General features: G+C 47.5%; 2 protein-coding genes and 1 long non-coding RNA gene across 4 annotated transcripts; all 3 read right to left on the minus strand.

The window, feature by feature from the left end:
* Positions 1-3,596: 3,596 nt before the first annotated feature.
* On the minus strand, positions 3,597-5,567 carry LOC146753373 (rho GTPase-activating protein 32-like). The gene is made up of 3 exons (XM_085530477.1): positions 4,931-5,567; positions 4,424-4,569; positions 3,597-4,104 (listed from the first exon to the last, which is right to left on the minus strand). The coding sequence occupies exons 1-3, from the start codon at positions 5,206-5,208 to the stop codon at positions 3,686-3,688; spliced, it is 843 nt and encodes a 280-aa protein (XP_085386603.1). The 5' UTR covers positions 5,209-5,567; the 3' UTR covers positions 3,597-3,685.
* Positions 5,568-5,575: 8 nt separating this feature from the next.
* On the minus strand, positions 5,576-6,860 carry LOC146753374 (rho GTPase-activating protein 33-like). Its single transcript, XM_085529348.1, has 4 exons — positions 6,801-6,860; positions 6,222-6,304; positions 6,028-6,114; positions 5,576-5,741 (listed from the first exon to the last, which is right to left on the minus strand). Exons 1-4 carry the CDS (start codon positions 6,858-6,860, stop codon positions 5,576-5,578), a joined length of 396 nt encoding a protein of 131 aa, XP_085385474.1.
* Positions 6,861-8,806: 1,946 nt separating this feature from the next.
* LOC146753375 (uncharacterized) lies at positions 8,807-12,508 on the minus strand. Of its 2 annotated transcripts, XR_014939941.1 has the most exons (4): positions 11,364-12,508; positions 10,474-10,603; positions 9,921-10,027; positions 8,807-8,879 (listed from the first exon to the last, which is right to left on the minus strand). It is a non-coding gene; the product is annotated as an uncharacterized LOC146753375 (long non-coding RNA). The 2 variants fall into 2 exon arrangements; XR_014939940.1 differs by lacking the exon at positions 11,364-12,508 and having other exon boundaries at positions 10,474-10,957.
* Positions 12,509-18,868: the final 6,360 nt, after the last annotated feature.

Below are 18,868 nucleotides of genomic sequence, written 5' to 3' on the forward strand. Positions count from 1 at the left end.
CCATGTCAGAATGCCCCCAGTCTGAACTTAACTCTGTTCAGCAACTTTCTTGGTGGAAAAACTACTTATACAGCTGTTTTACAAGAGGGTTATACATTCAGTTAGGGCCTACACTATGTACTGAAAATACTGGAAACTTCCACTGCAAAAACACAATCTACCTCTCCCATCTGTGCAGCCTTGCAGACCCAGAGCACGCCAGGTTATTTCTGCTTTCATAGCATTTGCATGCTGTAGGGTGAGCAAAAGGTTCTGCTGCTTGATTCTTCTGCAAGAGCTGCCTACCAGGAGGTGAGCACCTCCTGCTGCAGCGTGATGATGACAGGGCTGGAGATGATCTGCAAAGCCAGCTTAAAAGTGGGAGACATGAGTCAACATGGCAGGAGGACAGAGGTGTTAGGGAGCAGCCAAGGCATCAGAGAGTATCAAAAGGCTTTGAAAGGTATCACAAAGCGACAGCCAGGAAGACTGGGATTATCATGAGCAGCAACCTGGATGCTAGAGATTATTTGCTCCCATACAAAATGGTAGAGATCTTGCTGCAGACATCCCAAAGCCATGCAAAATGGGAACCCAGAGCTCTGCCTGCACGAAGCCCACAGCCATAGCATTGCAAGCTGAGCTGCCTTGCTGTTTGTTGCATTCATCCCAATCCCTGTGAATGAAGACTCGGAATGCAGCCAAGGCGACGATTGAGCATGAGAGAGACTTTATTCAATAAAAGACAGGAGGGCTTGAGAGGTCAAGGGTGAAGATAGGACTCCTCTTGTCAAGGTGAGAGTGGCTCAGAGCTGGTGCTGCTGCCTGGTGCCTGGGACTGGCAGCCTGACTCTAAGTCCCCATCTAAGATGCTCAGCTTCACCTCACTGATGCTGCCCTGCTCCTGCATGGTGGTGCTGCTGTTGGGGCACTCGGGCTGTGCTTGGGATGGGCAGCACTGCAAAGGCGCTGGGTCACAATCCAGGCAGGTGACTGTGGTGTCTGGCAGGCTCAGGTCAGGAGCTTCAGCAGAGCCAGGAGATATGAGAGCATGAACGTGGATGAGCCCCTTGTGTCCATCACTGTTACCATGTGGAAGGCTGTCATCCGAATTGCAGCGATTCGTGCTTAATAAGAACTCTCCATTGATGGAAACACACTGCACATCACTACTTGGTTTGGATCTTTGGGTTTCACAAGGGCTCGAATCACCTAGGAAGGCATAGAAACACAAGGGTTAGTGTCAAATGTTTGCAAGTTGAATCATGCAAGAGGTTGTTGATACTTGGTAACAGAGTGGCGGCAGGAAGAAGCAAATAGGCTTCAAGCAACAGAGCCACTGTCTTGAAAGTGATCCTCGTGCAGGTCCAGCTCGTGTGTTGACAAGAGACTCATTTGGGAAAGACAGGAGTCAACTGAAGATGTCAGGCACGGCTTGAACACCAGAAGGAGGTACAAGCCCATTGAAAGCATGAATTCTACCTGTGTTGCTGACAAGCAGTGTTTTGAAAGCTGGATTTGCACCCTTACCTGCCAGGACCAAGACTTCAGCTGAGAGCCCAAGGAAGTGAGAAGGAACAGAACTGGGACAGCTGACTTAAACTGGCCAAAGGATATTCCATACTATATGACATATTGTGGAAAGAGTTTTGAAGGGGGTAGAACTTCATGTAAATCTCTTCCACTACTAGGAGGCTAACTGGGCACTGATTGGTAGGTGGTGAGCAATTGCTTTTGCATTCATCATAACTATTATCCTTTTCTCTATCTCAGTACATAATTCTATCTCAACCCATGAGTTCTACTTTGTGTTACTTCTCCCGCCTTAAGTTCTCTCCTGCAATCCACTGGAATGGAGTGGAGTACTGTAACTTTCTCTCCCAACAGAAAAATAAAAACACGTTCATTATTATTTATGGAAGACTGACTGCAGTTCAGGCTCACTGGTTTGAGGTCTATGGGCATAACCTTGTCTGTGAACAGAAGCAATTGCTGAAATAATATGTCAAAAAAAGACTGGAGCTTCCTCTTCTGAAAGGTGGTCCTTAGAAACAATGCAATCAAACAGCTTCCCTGTAAGATAAGGTTATCTGAAAATGCATTTAGAGAGTATCAGAGAAAGATAAGTAAGAAAGACAGCACAGAAAGCAGAAACTATTTCTTACCGCTAAGACTATAAATATTTCTTTGATGTCTCTCTTACGTGATCCAATGGGCAAACATGTTGATGACTTCAGTTCTTCATGGCATCAATTTCTGTTTTAGCATGAGGCAAGTCATCCTTAAGAGACCATAAAAGCAAGCGATGAAATCGCTAACTACTGTGACATACCAGGTACCACATCTGACTGCTGTGGAACAGAACAAGCACATATGGGACAGTACACAATTCAACATCAACTCAGCAATGACTGACATTACTCCCATAGAAATTCTGAAACAGAGCTGTGAAAAATGAAAAGTAAAACATTCAGCATTTTCATTGGCATTTTGGTAAAGTTGCTGTAATAATGTAATAATGTTGTAATGACATAATGTAATGATGTAATAACTTCCTCCATTTTACAGCCAGAGAATACTGCCCTCTGAACAAGGAGGAACAAGATTTGTGGTGCTCTGTTAAACTTTTTCCAGCTCTACAGCATCTTTCAAAAGGCAATGGGACCAGTAGGCTGCATTCCTATGTACCATCCCACCTGCCCCCGTGTTCTAGAGAACTCCACAACTCCAACAGAAGATATTATCATATTTAAATGCCTTTTGGCTTACCCCTAAAGTAACTTTCTCCATGATTTTTAGTGCAACTTTTTCACCACTAAGAAGATGCCACCCGAGTTTTACTTTTGCAAAACCACCTACAATTCAGAACACAGATGCTTAAAGTTGAGTGTGAATTCTTCTCTAATATAATATTACAGGTAAAGCAGAGTACCTAGCATACTCTGTGTGTAATGCTTTAATTAGAGGAAGAGGTAATCAGCACCATCAATTTCCAACTGGTTTCAAAAATCCAATTTCAAGTTTATTTAAATGAAACCTGACTTAGAGAACTGACAGGAGCTGTCAATCTATTCTCAGATTAATTCCAGAGTGGTGAGACAGACTGTTAGGCGTGCTGTTTCTGTACAAAGATGACACTTACCCGTTCCAAATATTTCATGTAATTCCTAGTACTTGAGAATTTCCTCGTAGTCACTGACAGACATCCTGAATGTGCAAGAACTGAAGATCCTCCAAGCACGTGCAATGAGGAAGTGCCAGCAGTGTTCACATCCTACTTAGGACATATTCTTAGAGGCAGAAGGGACACTCGTGGCAGATCCAGCAATGCTCATCTTCTCACCAACGTGCATCCCCCTCTCACCCAGCAACAACAAAACACAGTGCATGAAGCTGGCTTCACTTAGGTTAACAATATGGAACATCCCTCAGGGCTTTGTGCCACAGAGCAGTAGCAGGGCTGGACTACAGCTTGAGGAAGCAGTGGAAGCCTTTCCCTGTATGGTTACAGTGTCCCTGCATGCACCCCACAGCCAGAGCGTTGCAAGCTGAGCTGCCTTGATGTTTCTTACACTCATCCCAAACTCTGCAAATGAAAACTCAGAATGCAGTCATGGCACGATTGAGCACGAGCGTGCCTTTATTCAGTAGGAGAAAGGAGGGGGTGTGAAGCTTGGCGGAACGACGGGACTCATCCTCTGTTGTCTCACGAGAGTGGCTCAGAAGTCGTGCTGTTGCCCGGAGCCTGGGACTCTTGGCCTGATTCTACCTGCCCCTCCAAGATGTTTGGCTTCTCCTCTGTAAAGCTGACCTGAGCCTGCATGGTTGTGCTGCTGTCGGGCCACTCGGGCTGTGCTTGGACTGGACTGTCCTGGAATAGCACTGGGTCACAGTCCAGGCTGGTGCCTGAGGTGTCTGGCAGGCTCAGGTCAGCAGGTTCATCAGGGATGGGGTGAATGAGAGCTTCAACGATGATGACATTTCTTTCTTCACTGCTGTCATATGATAGGCTGTCACTTGAAGTGCCGCATCCTGTGCTTCCCATGAGCTCTATATTGATGGAAGCACAGGATGCGGCATCATCATATGAGCTGCGTCCTTCAGTTCCACAAGGGCTAGAGTCACCTAGGAATGAGTAGATGCACAGTGGTTAGTGTTGAATGTTCGCAAGATGAATCATGAAACAGGTTCTTGACATTTGGCTATGTAGTGGTGGTGGGCAGAAGCAAATAGGCTTCTAGCAACAGTGTCACTGTCTTGAAAGTGATCCTCGTGCAGGTCCAGCTCTTGTGTTGACAAGAGACTCATTTGGGAAAGACAGGAGTCAACTGAAGATGTCAGGCACGGGCCTGAACTCCACAAGGAGGTACAAGCCCACTGAAAGCAAGAATTCTACCTGTGTTGCTGACAAGCAGTGTTTTGAAAGCTGGATTTGCACCCTTACCTGCCAAGACCACGACTTCTGCTTCAGAGGGCGCACTGGCACTGCTCTGCAGTTGGTGTTCGGCCATATGGAATGGTCTGTGCAGGCAGAAGCACGAACACCAACTGCAAGCTGGTGACTCTGCCCTCTTACTGGGAGAACTTGGTCTGGAGAGAGAAAACAGAGCATGCTGTCAGTCGTGGTGCAGGGTGAGGGAAGAGCTGCACTGAGCCCTTGCCAATAGTTGCCCATTGCCAGCACTGCCTGCTTTCTGCTGAAACACAGCTTAGAAACACGCTCTGTTTCAAACAGCAGAGGACGCTTCCATTCCTACAGCTCAGCCCTCAAGTCCTGCTGGCTACATTCTTCTCAACCATGTCAATCAAGATACAGAGCATGTGAGTAAAGGCTACACAGCTGGACAGGACAGGAGCTGGCAGGCTCATATATATATAATGGACAAATATTAAACCAATAAAACCCACCCAACCAATGAAGATAATGTCTGGAAAGGGAAGTCCTCTTTACCTTTTAGATGGAAGATCAATGACTGTGTGGAAGGTCCCCGGTACAGCTGCGGGGCCTTCCTCCACTTCGATCTCGCTGCTCCACGTAGCTGTGGGAGAGCTGCTCTGGCCGCTTCTCTGAGCCTGTGCCTCCTGCAGCGTGAGCAGCTTTGTAGCAGGAGACACAGACTTGGGCCCGGCCAGAGAAGTGTGCCCTGCAAGGGAAAACCACAGGTAAGACGGAGGATCAGAAAGCAGCAGCACAGCCATCCCAGTTCTGCATTTCTCTAAGACTTCCATATCCGAACCACTCAAAGAAGAGGAGCTCAAACTAACAGTGTGCTCAGAGGTATGCTCGTGGCAAAGGACACAGTCATAATTAAGAGCAGCTCACTATACTGAAACAGGCAAACAAAAAGCCTAGAAAAACTAGGGGGCAGGGATCTCAGAAAGCTTTGCTGCCACAATTCAATCAAGCTTCAGCTGCTTGCAAAATATCTTAACAGCAGTGACAGTTCTCTACATGTAAGGTTTGGGTTTGGACACACTAAGGACCCAGCAACAGGGCACCATATGCTAATCTAAGCCCAGAAGCCTGCTGTCTCCTCGACAGCAAAACCATTTTCAAAGGTTTTGGAGAAGCCCTGGATTGGATCAAAGTGTCAGATCAAGCTAATGGAGGAAGACGCTCACCCTCTCCCACGGCTGATGTGGTTTCGGAGCAGAAGATGACATCTGTGTGACTGATTATGAATTCCACAACATCTGTCTGTGTCTGCAGCTCCATGCAGGCAGCTTGTCCACTGGCGCAGGCAGAAGGGCTCTGCTGGGATCTGAAGAAAAGGCAGATCTTACAAGTTATTTCCCCAAGATCATTTCTCCAAGTCTGAATTTCTGTAGCCAAAAACTGTCAAACTGGGCTCTGGAGACTTCCGCAGTGGGCAAACAGCGATGCCACTGACGAAATTCTCCTGGATGATCAGGGACACAGCAGTCCCAGCTAAACAAGTGAGTAGAAACTGTCATCTAGAAATTGTGCCCCTGGGGTAGGAGGAGAGCAGAACTAAGCATCGTGTTGAAACGGAAAAAGAAGTTTACCTTAAGAGGTTTGGAGCCCACACAATCGCTAAGTTCTTAGCGTCCATGCTGGTGTCAGAGCAGTTCCCGGCCAGAGATGCCAGGTGTCTCATGAGGTACTCGAGGGTCCTGGAAAACAAGAGAGGCAGATGTTCACCACCAAAAAGCAAGCCGTGCTGCAGTGCCCAAAACAAACATAACTACATCCAGCTCAGCAGATCGAGTGCAGCACTGACCTGTAGTGAGGAGCGGGCAGCTGCTGGATGGTGTCCTTCATTCTGTGCACGCGCTCCTCCTCTGTACCTGCACCGGCAGCGTCCTGGAAAAAGGCAGGAAGGGATTCAGACACCAGTCAGCCTGGAGAGCTGCCACAGGTTTGTGAACCATGGGACAGTGCACGGGTGGTCAGCAGCGAGGCAGACTCGATGCCTTCCAAGAGGTATCAGGGGAACACAGCAGCACGCAGCCTGTGCCACCAAGGCCAAGCATTGCAAGATCTGGGGGGCTTTGCAGCCTGATTACATAGTGCAGCTACTCGCAGCAGGGATTTTTTCTCCAAAATGCTATTAACCCCATTCTAGCAATAGCTGGGGAACAGCATAGGAAAGGGAATTCTCACAAGCATTGTGAATAGCTTAAATAAGCACCTCCTGGCACCACCACAAGTGCCATCAGTGAGAGGCAGGATATGACAAAGACATGTCTCATGGGGCTAACAGGAAGAAGACCTCAGAGCTGGGGCACTGCTGCAACCACTAGCCAGGACGCCCAGGGAACAGGTATGTGTCATTTCCAAGACATTCCCCAGTGCTTACCAGGAACTTGTCATACAGCTCCTCGGTCAGCAGCGGGTTTGGGAGCTCCCTGAAATACATCTTGCACAGGGAGCTCACGCTGTGAATGTCTTGGACGCTGAGCTCGGGAACCTGCTCCGTATCGAATTCATGGCTGCAGAGAAGGACACAGAATTGGGCAGAGGGCTTTGAGAAAGATGAAAACAAGTCCACAGCCACACAAAATAGAGTCAAGAAAAGGAAGGGGATCCTCTGAACACCCGCAGCATGGCACGTGCCCCTACTGACAGCTGTGTCAGTCGCAGCACTCTTACCGTAGTCGCTGGATCTTGGACTTGACACCAGACAGGCGGTATATCCCCCGCACCACGCCATGATGCTCAATGAATTGAGCACAGCTCTGCAGGACCTGGGGGACTACAGAACAAGAGCCAGCGGTTAGCTCAACTTGCCCAACGAAGGAAGATCTCAGGAATGGGCTGTTCCTTACCATCACGGCCAGTGCGGAGAAGGTGCTCCCCCAGGTCACAACCAAACACCCCTTCCTTCTCTGGCTCCGGCTCCGTCGCTCTCCTGGGGCGAGCCTTCACCAGGGAACGAAGGAAGGGGATGAGCTTGCCCCGTCTCCTTGGCACTGCACAACAAAACAAAGAAACCAGTTCATTTCAGGCTTGGCTCGGTTGGACGAGGCCAAACATAATGCATTTGACAAAGCATGTAACAATGGGAAGAGAATTCCCAACAAGGACACGCAAGAACAGATTTTCCCTATCCCTGGAGGTGCCCAAGGAGCTTAATGCAGTACTCTTGCTAAGCTTGCTGAACTTGGGTATTAACAAATCCCCAGAAACTCACATTTTGATCCCATTTTACTAACCCGAATTATCAAATGTAACATACGTACCTGGCTCTGGCAATGAGTTGAGTAGGGAATCGGGAACTTTTCCACTGATGAGTTCCACGCACTCACCAGGGAAAAGCCCAACCTGTAATAAGAACAAAAAGACAGGTGGGCATTAGATCAAACACAGAGCCAAAGGGAAGGTCCTCTGACACCAACACAGGGCAACCGTTTTCATCCAGATGCCATCCTGTGCAGGCAGAGCAGCTCCAACCTGAGATTCCCGACTCTACTCAAGTTGTGCTCTCTAGTCACAAACGTGTGCCTACCTCAAAGCCACGCTTGCCTCTCCAAAAGGGGCTCAGCTCCTTTGGTGGCATGTCAACAATGCACACCAGATCTCCAACCTGCAAGAGATTGAAACGTCAATCCCACATTCAGCAAATCTGGTAGGAAAACAGATCTCAAACGACTGCCTTTTTCTATGCATGACAACAAGGAACGCCTGTAACTGCTTACCTCAAGGGAGAGCTCACCCGGCCCCTGGGCGACGTAGGTCTTAATAACATGGGCCGCCGCAATCGCTGGAACGTTCAAAGATGACACCACACGCTCCAGTTGCGGCTTCCTCATGTTATCAGCCTGCAAAACAGAGCACAGGCCGTGGTCAGGGGCTGAGGACAAACCAGGAGGATTTCAAGGTAAGGAGCACATCTGCAGAGAAAGCTGCAGCAAATGCGCTCCGTCCTTATCAGGAGCACTTCAGGAGGAGCTGCATGTCTCATCACAGTTATTTTTCTTCCTGGCGTGCATTGCCAGGCCATGCAAAGATGCATCTCTCTCTACCCAGACTAATCAGCAATGGCAGTGGCGCAGACAGTTGGCCAGGCCTTTTTTGGCCCAATCTTTCCTGCAGGAGAGTACATCTGCAGCTCCTTCTAATGGCTCAACACAGGGAACAAAGACCAGCCAGAGCTTCATACTGTACCTCCGTCGCCGCCACCTCAGGCTCACGGCTGATCTCACTGCACGCAGCACCCATCACAGCAAGTGTGAACAGCTGGAACAGAGCAGAAACACACTTCTGTTTTCTCTATTCACACAGCACAGTATGGACAGACTTCTTCAGAACTACATTCACATACCATGCGGCAAAACCATGCAGGGGAAAAAACATGGCACGTACCTGGCAGTGAGATCACCTCAAGCTATCTGCAGCAGTTCCTTGTTGCTTTGCTCAGATGATATGAGAGCAAAAGCTGCACCGAGGCAGTGGGCGGAGGGTGAGGAGAGAGAAAGAGCAGGTCAGTGAGCAGGGCTAAGACAGTCATGGAATAACACACACAGCACAACCATCCCATCCACTTGCTGCAAGACATGCTGAGTCTCAGGCTACGTGATGCCTGTCCACCCAGCAACTTTACAATGCTTCCACTACTGAGCAAAGACAATGGAAGAAGCACGGGACAGGTGCCAACTTTACTGATACCCCCTTTGGAACGTGTGTACCGGGGAAAATTACGTCTGATGGTCAAGAGTAAGCAATACGGTGCTGTGAGCTCAAACAGCCAGCAGTTCTCAACACCTCACTGCCCACCCGTCCATCCCACGCCAGCTCAACTTACCTACAAGCTGCTGCACACGATGGTGTGAAGAAAAAAACACTAAAGGAACTAACTAACTAACAACACTAACTAACTAACAACACTAACTAACTAACAACACTAACTAACTAACGGCACTAACTAACTAAAGTCACTAACTAACAAACAGAACTAACTAACAAACAGAACTAACTAACTAACGGCACTAAAGGCACAAGACCAAGAAGACAACCAACCACTCCGACCACTAGCTCACCCACAAAGGAACACAGAACGCACCGCTCCTCCCCTCATTCCAGCCGCTTATGACATCACCAACGGCCAACAGCCTGGTCCACCATGACCCCCCACAAGGCGGGGAGCCAAGACCACGTGGTCACATCTGATTCCAACACGGCACCACAACATTCCAGGACTCAGTGTGGGCTTGGAATTCTATCCTGGTGTGGCAGCGCAATGGGAGGTGTTAGGGCACAGCTGAAGAGCTGACAGACAACGGACGTTTCCAAAGGAGGGTGCCAGATTAACTCTCAGCATTCTCTTGCGGGGCTCTTAGGAATGCTTCAAACCCATTTTCACTGCCTAGCTCATTTCTAGAAAGTCCAGTTGAGAAATGCTCACTTTGTCTGGGGAACGCCTCTATGCATCATGAATGAAAAATAAAATAAAATGGGCACGCGACCCTATGAAACTTACCTCTCTGCTCTTGCTGTCAGCCAGACACCTCAGATGAGCATGACGTGTCCCTGCTCCTGAATGAAGATCCACCCAAGTCTGTGTTCCTCTCTGCTCCATCACAGGGTCTAAAAGAAACACAGACAGAGATGACTGCAAGATAATTTGAGCAGACAAATAGGAAGGGTGCACATGAATTCTCTTTAGCAAGAAATACTACTTGAGAATCCACAGACAGTTTTTTGAGAGGTAGTATGAATGATGAACAGAAAGAAAATAGATTCATTAAAATAACTTTGTTAATCGTCTCCCCGTCAAAAAAGCAAGCTTTCTGGGCACTGTTACCAGCAGCTCCTAGAACACCTTGCACCACAAACTGCGGCACATACATTTTCTTCCCACAGGTCCCTCCCCTTTCTCATTACTGTCAGATTCACTCAGGTTAAAATACGTGGATCAGAACAGCCATTCAGTTCTGATGAGGCAGGATCCCACTGCCGGGATGTCTCCCAGTCCCATTCCCTGCTTTTCCCAGCACCAGTTGGGGAAAGGAACAGCAACTGACATCACCTACCCAGACTTCTGCAGGGCCTTCCATTTGGTCTCACATCACAGCGAGAAGCAGGAGAGCTCTCGTGGCACAAAGCTCGGGGCTGCAGAAATCAAGGCTGCCTCTAAGATGTTGTTTGAAGCACCATGTGGAACTGGACATGAGACATGAAAGACAGGGCTGCATGCGCAACATCAGCGCTTCCTGCAGAGCACATCGCACAGCTGTAGGCACACTGCAGAAGACTCACACAGCACCTGAGAGGTAACAGCTCAGGAAGGAAAACCTTACCCCGGGAACACAGCCACAAGCTACTCTCTTCTTCGTGGCCTTCCTTCACACTCAGCATTTCCCTCAAGAGTGCTGCTCAAGGTGATGCTGTCTCCAGCTGTTGGCCACTTGCACTGCTGGATGCTGCACCCACAGCTCATTCTGCTTGGGGCAAAGCCTGCTGGCTTCACTGCAAACCACAGGCACAGGCCACAGCCTGATCCACCTGCTTTGTCTGAAAGGCTTCTAAGGCTGCTCTCATGGGATCCCTTCTGCTGCTCGTTCTCTCTGGGCAGGAAGCTCTACTCTCTCAGCAACAGCCAAGAGCTGGAAGGCTGGAAACGCCTCCAATCCCCACGGATGATTCTGTCTACAAACACAACAGCTGCCTGCTTTTCAGCAGGGGGATGCTCACCCAGCAAAGCGCTCACCCACCAGATACCTTTTCCATAATCTCAGAGCTGTCACAGCAGTGTGCAGCTCTTGGCACTGCATTTCCAGTCAAGGTAAACATAGATCTAAACTACTCCTTCTGTGTTCATACATAGATCCAGTTTGGGCTGGAGATCGAGAGCTCAATACAACAGATATAATGTGAGGTGCAACTGGAAGACGTTTCTCCAAGCCAACAAAAGCCAACTCACCAACCGTCAGCCAGGTCTTGCTAATTCGGATGATCTGAGCATGAGGGAGGTGGTCGGACATCGGACCACAAGTGTCCATTTCCACTGCAGCTCCATCTAGAGAAGAGCATCAATCAGCAGGTGAGGATGAATTCATTCCCAGGCTGCACAGTGTATCTGTTCTTTACACAGACAAACCAACATTGATCCCTAACCAAAAAAAAAGGAACGGCAGGAGCTAATACGGACCAAAGAGGTTCTTGTTCCTACGCCTCATCCTCTCATCTCAAGTCCTGGGTGATGCCCACAGGCTTCAAGTCAGGTCTCAAATCCATTGGACTCCTGTCACTGGATTCACCCTGGCCTGGTCCAAGCCCCGGTCCTACCATAGAATCATAGAATTGCCCAGGTTGGAAAATACCTTGAAGATCATCAAGTCCAACCGCAGCCTAACCAGTGACCTAACTGTAAATACCCTACACTAAATCATATCCCTGAGTACCACATCCAAACGGCTCTTAAACACAACCAGGGATGGCGATTCAACCACCTCCCTGGGGAGCCTATTCCAGTACCTAACTACCCTTTTTGTAAAGAAGTGCTTCCTAATATCCAACCTAAACTTGCCCTGCTGCAACTTGAGGCCATTTCCCCTTGTCCTCTCACTTGTCACTAGTGAGAAGAGACCTGCCCCACTCTCACTGTAAGAACCTTTCACGTACTGGAAGAGGGCAATAAGGTCTCCCCTCAGCCTCTTCCCCAGACTAAACAGCCCCAGCTTCCTCAGCCTCTTCTCATAGGGCTGATTCTCCAAGTTTTTCATGAGCCTTGTTGTCCTTCTCTGGACCTGCTCCAGTAACTCCATGTCTTTCCTGTGCTCAGCTCCCCAAAACTGAACACAGTACTCGAGGTGAGGCCTCACCAATGCCGAGTACAGGGGCAGGATGACTTCCCTAGTCCTGCTCACCACACCATTCCTGATACAAGACAGGATGCCATTGGCCCTCTTGGCCACCTGGGCACACTGCTGGCTCATATTCAGCCGACTGTCCATCAGCACACCAAGGTCCCTTTCCATCTGGGAGCTTTCCAGCCACACCTCACCAAGCCTGCAGGGTTGCCTGGGGTTGTTGTGACCAAAATGCAGGACCCGACTCTTGGCCCTATTGAAACTCATGCCGTTAGCATGAGTTAACCAGACAGACCCTTGAATGAAGACTGCTCTCCAAAGCCCAGCAGGACACCAGCACACAAGAAGTTGATCAGATCCATCCCCAAGCAAGCACCGAGCCTCCCCAGGAAACTCCTTGCCATCAGCTCCTTCATCGCCTTTCCTTTCCTCCACACCTCAATCCCAAAGTAGTTTCCACATCTGCCAGCATGTGTTACCTCCCACCTGCTCATCGCACACTGCTTCAATAGCACCAAACTTGCTTCCAGGGCCCTCCTTCACCTCACTGTCCTAACATTCATGATTCAAAATACACAGAAATCCTAGCAGAAGTTCTTGGTGAAAACTGCACCTAACATTCCTCCTTCTACAAGCAAACAGGCCCAACACGTGGTCATGAAAATGCTTTCATCAAAGAGAAGCAGAGATGGCATGGCAGGACAGACATAATCAGAGTGCAAGTTTGAAGCAATTCGAGAACCTAGTCGTTCTTGCTGCAGGACCCCTGACTTCTGTTAAAAGCTGAACGGTCCCCAGAGCACCTGTTTCCATCAGCTGCCACCATCCAAAGCAGCCAGCCTTCTTACAGTCACCTGGCCCAAACATCCCTTTTGCTCTACACTTGATTCCTGCAAGAGATGGGAGCTCAGCATGCACACCATCCGTCCAACACCCTATCCTTGTAGCAAGGGATCACAGCACTGGCACAGCTGAAACAAAAAGGGTGTGCGAGTTTCCTGTTAGCACTCACTGTGAACAAATCTACCACTGAGCAACACTGTGAGCCCCCACTTACCTCAGCACAGGTCAACCTGTAACCCCAGCCTTCCCCTATCCATGTGCACACGCACACCCACGCGCCACCCTCCCTGCATTGCACACCCACGTCCACGCACTGCATTGTATGCCCTCCTTTGCATTCATAGACGTGTGCAAACCATCCCTGGAAACACGTATGTGCCTACACCTTCCACAAATATTCGTTTGTCTGCACCTGTGTGCAACCCAACTCCTCAGCACACGCACGCGTTTGTGCCACCCTGTCCACGCACTCACCACGTGCCCTTCTCATCACTGCTGCCTCCTCTGGTACAGGACCCACAGATGCTTCAGAGCTCATTAGCATGGACTTCCTTCCTCCCCTCAGCAGCTGCTCCTGCACTCACCTTCATTCCTGCTCAGATAACGGCCGCTTCCAGCACCAGCTGACCTGCAAGACACAGAAAGGAAAGGTGGGAGTCATGCAAATGCACAAGCCCAAGGCTGCGTCACCACCACGTATGGCAGCCTCGGGAAGTCAGCTGCAACTACAGCCTTTGTCAGAATGGAAACAGGCACCGTCAGTTAAGTGTGACCTCTGAACTCATTGCCACCATCAGAAATAGGCACTGAAATCGCTCACTTCACTGCAGGTGGCAACCTCCAAATTCTTTTGCTTTTGGGAAAATGCGGACACGGAATTGAAGGACACCAGAAAACTGACAACTACTTCATTGTAGGTGGTTAAGCTTGGAAGCAGGACTTGAGCAAGAAAAGCTTCTCAGCTCCTTGTAAGGCACTAAGTGATGGGATGATTTCCCATACCTACAGATATCCTGTCCTCTGCCACAGGTGGCTGAGTGACACAAAAGCTGTGTCCTTGGTTCCCGGCCTTACCTTCTCATGCCGTTCATCTTGCTCTGCAGCTCCTGTTCTGAATAGTCTTCTTATATTCCCATGTGATGTACCCTGAAATACATCATTTAGTGAGTCTGAACAAAACATAAGACATTAATTGGAACTGTGAAGAAATGTTTTTTGCACTTTACTTGGAGAATGTTCCATGCTATACCTTCTTTTCTCAATTGTAACACATGATTTTTTATAAAAAGAAACATAGCAAGTCAGCTTTTCAGTGTTTTAACCAAGTGTTGATGAAACTTGGTGAAATACAACTTTAGAAAAAGGTAATTTGAAAATTTAAATATTCTTATCAGAATCTCTGCTATTAGTTACCGTTCCAATGTTCTGATTTGATGATGATTCTCTCAGAGCTGTTTTGTCACTCCCCCCCTCAAATGCACTTCAAGTGCTTTAGGAGCATCACTGGAATTTTGAATAAACTCGATATATTTTAGGAAAGCTGCTACAGATGCATGACTGAAGTACTTTGGAAAAATTTAATCTTGATTGAACACTGAACAGTGTTATTTAATTATAATCCAGGTAATTAAATTAATTAAACCAAGGGAATCACCTCCCATTCAGTCAGCTCCCACCAGGGAAATCGCTTCCCTGCCAAGCAGATGCAACCAACACAAGCTGCTACATCACTCTAGGGCCCCACTGAGTCTTCCCAAGGGGTCTCCAAAGGCTTCCCTGTTGACTTCTGGGACCCTGGGAACACTCACATGGAAGCCAGTGCCCCCTAATGTGCCCCAGAGGTTTCTCAGGGCCCTGCAATTAGCTCTACAGACATCCAGACATGCCGCAGAGCAAGTATGTGTGCTGTAGGGAGTCCAAGAGACATTCCAGAGCAACCTAGTACTCCTCAGTGCACTCAAGGGTTCTTTACCTGTCTCTAAATATGCCATACTGGACTTCGTTTTCGCTTCTGGAGCCCTCCTTGGTTATCAGCTTTGCTTTCTCATGCCATTTATCATTCAGTTTAGAGATTATTTTAACTAAAATATTTTAATCCACCATATTTTCTGAAAACTAAGAATTGATCCCGCTCAAGGAATCAGAAGAGAAAAACATCACCCACAGGCTGCAGATATTTACCTCGACTTCTCTACATGCCATCCCCAGTGTGCTTTTCAACTCACCTTGCACAGTGACCCTGGCTTTTGTTTCAGAGTCCTCTGTCTCACAGGTGTACTCCCCGCTGGCCTTGGCAGTAGAGTCATGGATGATCAGAATGGCCCCAGTTCCCTCCTGCTGCAAGTCATACTTCTGGCTTTTTCTGATTGCTTTGCCATCCTTGTACCACCTGATGTTCACATCTGGTTTCGACAGCTCACGGCTCAGGCTGATGTCCTGCCCTGCTGCTGCTGTCTTATCCTCCAGCTGTTTTGTAACCTCAGTAGGTTTTTCTGAAAGAAAACATGCTTTTTGAGTAACATACACTTAGGGTAGGATGCCTCTCTCAAAATACACGCATCTACATGCTGGAGATAAGTTAGAGAGGCACTTGCAACAGAGGCCATCCTACAGCCAGCAGTAATCTGTAAAGTACAGACAATAGAATTCCAGGCACCATTAATTCTCTCTTAAATCTACCCCATTGAGGATGATGAACCATGTCTGAAAACTGCCTCTTCCTTCTCTCCACTGATCACACTGGGAGCCTTGGATGATGCTCTCAGATGCACATGTTCTAGATAGGAATTTGTTGTACAGCTAGATGATGTGAAGGCCATCCCTTCAGCTTATACTTAGAGGATATTGCTCCCACAGTTCCCTCAACAGATCATTCCTGATTTACTGTTAATGGAACAAGCTTTAGTGAGATGCCCATTTCCAACACTACCCCAGTGCTTTGGGTAGTTCTCACATTTGTGTCAAATGGTTCCTCCTTTTACTTATTTTTAAGAGAAATTCTCAGTGCTTCAAGGTTCAAGTAGAAGGTTGCTATTCACTTTAACCATATTATGAGTTAGCTCTCATGACAATCTTATCAGAAGACAGTTGAAGGAATCAGACCCCAGAATCTCTCCCATCTCATTACATTTCACAGACAGAGAGGCTTTGGAGGTTAGACCACGGGCAATAAAAACGACTTCCCCAGAGTCAGTAGGAGTCACACTTTTGATAAGGAGAGTCTCTTACCAACCCACGTTAGAAGCTTTAAATCACCCACCACTTTCCACTCTGCTTCCATTCAGTGTCCACTTGAACTCATCAATGCTTTCATGGGACAGAATGCATTCAAAAGTGCAATCTTCTACCTCCTGGATTTCATTGTTTTTCAGCCGTTTGCTAATGCCAATATTCAGCTCTGGAAGATAAGAGATAGGTTAGTATGAGGTTTAGATGGAGAAAAGGCATTTGAGACCGATGTGAGTAGCAGTACTGGTGTTTTAACTCAGGATTTGCAGATCATGGCTGCGTTCCTCACTGATGTATTCTCTAAGACATTCTCCTCTCAGAATTACCAGAAAGCTATAAAAAAAAAGAGACGTGAATCTCTTGGCTTTGCTCTGGAAGAACTACAAGGAGAGCAGCTCAGTCCATGGAGCACAATGAAGATTCAATGAGCTACAGAGGGAAAAACCTAACAGAGAGGACAACTCTAGGGTGCTGCGTGAGAAAAAGGGTTTTGCCTACGACAAGACATTAAATGTTTCTATTAGCTAATTTGTTACCATCCTACCCCTACTGGTGTTCAAACCATTTCTCCATTTTAGGGATGTTTAGAAAGGAAACATTTCCAGGACATTCTTGACGTTTTTTGTGATTTTCATGGCAAAAGGAGATACATTTACTTCAAAAGCAAAGGAATTTTCCAGACATCACTGCGCTAAATTGCAGAAATACAGTTCTATTGTAGAAACTATTAAGGCTCGTGGGGGAATAGGTGTAAGACATAGTGACCACACTGAATGTGCTTTTAGCACTCCTTCACTTTCCACAGTACTTACCCTGAACGCCGACCTTTGACTTGGCAACATCAGTGCCAATATCACAGGTATAGAAACCTGCATCTGACTTCTCGAGGTCATGGAGAAGGAGACATAGGGTCTTCCCAGACTGTAGCAGCTCAAACTTGTTGCCAGAAGTGAGCACAACACCGTCCTTTTTCCACACTGGTTTGACCTTCTCTTTAGAGACTTCGCATTCCAATTTAATCACACCCCGCTCCTCAACAAAAGCATCATTCAAACACTTCATGAAGACAGCAGGCTTCTCTGCAATTAAACAGGCAAAACAGAACAACGTGATACAGAAGTTGAGACATTTCCAGTTGTGTTCAGATTTTTAAAGAGGTATCAATAAATCTTTACCATTACTGACGACACCAATATAGAACCTAAAGTGGTTTCATGTCTGTTGACTGAATACACTTTATGGAATTCTCAAGTATTCAGTAGGAGAATACAGGGAACAGGAGGGACAGCCTGCATTGCCGTGGGTGGGACTGATATCATATGAAGTAATTGGGATGCAGCTCTTCTAAAGCTGGAGAGCTGGCATCGCCCTCACATGGAGCAGAGCTCATACAGCAGAGCTCAGTATTAAGAGGATAAGCTGCTAAACACTTTTGATTTTCCTGTTTTATTGACTCCCTTTATCTATCTTCTATTTCACACATCAGGTGTTTATACTGGGAAAAAAAACATCCACCAAATGCAAAAGAAAGGAGAAAGAGGAAAAACTTCAAACTCTGAGCGCATAGAGTAAAAGAGCTTAATTTCTGGGGAGAGCAGATTAGAATCAAAGTATCCTTAGAATTGGAAGAGACCCTTAAAGGCCATCTAGCTCAGCTCCCCTGCAATAAACAGGGACATTCACAGCTAGATTGGGTTGCTCACAGCCTGGTCATTAGTCATTCTAGAGGAAAAACACACACTGAATGATCTCTCCCTGCAGTCATAAATCCTTGGAGACAACAGCATTGACACTGCATGGCACTGAAGCAGTAAAAAAATTTGCTCCTGTAACTCTCCTTGTGTTAAGTAAAATGATGATAAAAAGCAATGGAATGCTTTGGCAGGACACCAAAACCATCCTCCTTCGTTGAAATCTGCTGCAATGGAACCTTCCACTGGAAGAAAGCCCCTGATGACTTGTCACCCCAGAGAGGTGAGCTTTAGAAGCAGGATTGCTGCACAATAGAATGAACTGGAGCTCCTTAGCATCTCTTACATCCAGGAGGGGTGTGATCAGACCCACCTATCACCTTCAGGCGCGCGCTTTCTGACACCTTGTCTGACTTCACTGTCACTGTGCCAGCATCCTCAGGCTTAACCTGACTCATTGTCAGTGTGCAGCAGTTGCCAACGTTCTTGATGTCATTGTAATTGTTGGTGTAAAGGAGGTTGCCATTCAGAAACCATTCCACATCCTCGTCATCATGGGACAGCTCGCAGGAGAAGACAGCAGAGCTCTCTTCTTCAATTTCCACATCCTGCAGGTGCTTCCTTACTTCTACATCGTGGGCTGTAGGGAAACAAGGTGAACTGTTACCACTGTTACTATAAAGCATACTGGGATGTGGTAGAATGGCTGGACTAGATAATCTTTGTGTAATCTTCTCAGTGAAGTTTATACATTTGCAAAGTTAGCAGGAGAGAACGGCAGAAATCAACCTCAAGAAGAGAAATCTGAGGTGAAATAGGACATGGAAGAGGCCACCCTCCCTGCTCATACCTTC

This window comes from Coturnix japonica, chromosome Z (assembly GCF_054131305.1).
Source record: "Coturnix japonica strain WE chromosome Z, WE-NBRP24, whole genome shotgun sequence".
NCBI classification, from domain to species: domain Eukaryota; kingdom Metazoa; phylum Chordata; class Aves; order Galliformes; family Phasianidae; genus Coturnix; species Coturnix japonica.

What these genes read in the sequence shown, in the direction of transcription:
- LOC146753374 (XM_085529348.1), bottom strand. Translation starts at nt 6,860, where the DNA reads ATGTATTTCAGGGAGCTCCCAAACCCGCTGCTGACCGAGGAGCTGTAT. An exon ending in CTGCCCGCTCCTCACTACAG is followed by an intron (nt 6,115 to 6,221) that starts GTCAGTGCTGCA and finishes CTTGTTTTCCAG; the next exon opens with GACCCTCGAGTACCTCATGA. An exon ending in GCTAAGAACTTAGCGATTGT is followed by an intron (nt 5,742 to 6,027) that starts GTGGGCTCCAAA and finishes CCTTTTCTTCAG; the next exon opens with ATCCCAGCAGAGCCCTTCTG.
- LOC146753373 (XM_085530477.1), bottom strand. Translation starts at nt 5,208, where the DNA reads ATGGAAGTCTTAGAGAAATGCAGAACTGGGATGGCTGTGCTGCTGCTT. An exon ending in ATTGATCTTCCATCTAAAAG is followed by an intron (nt 4,570 to 4,930) that starts GTAAAGAGGACT and finishes TTCTCTCTCCAG; the next exon opens with ACCAAGTTCTCCCAGTAAGA. An exon ending in AGAAGTCGTGGTCTTGGCAG is followed by an intron (nt 4,105 to 4,423) that starts GTAAGGGTGCAA and finishes ACTCATTCCTAG; the next exon opens with GTGACTCTAGCCCTTGTGGA.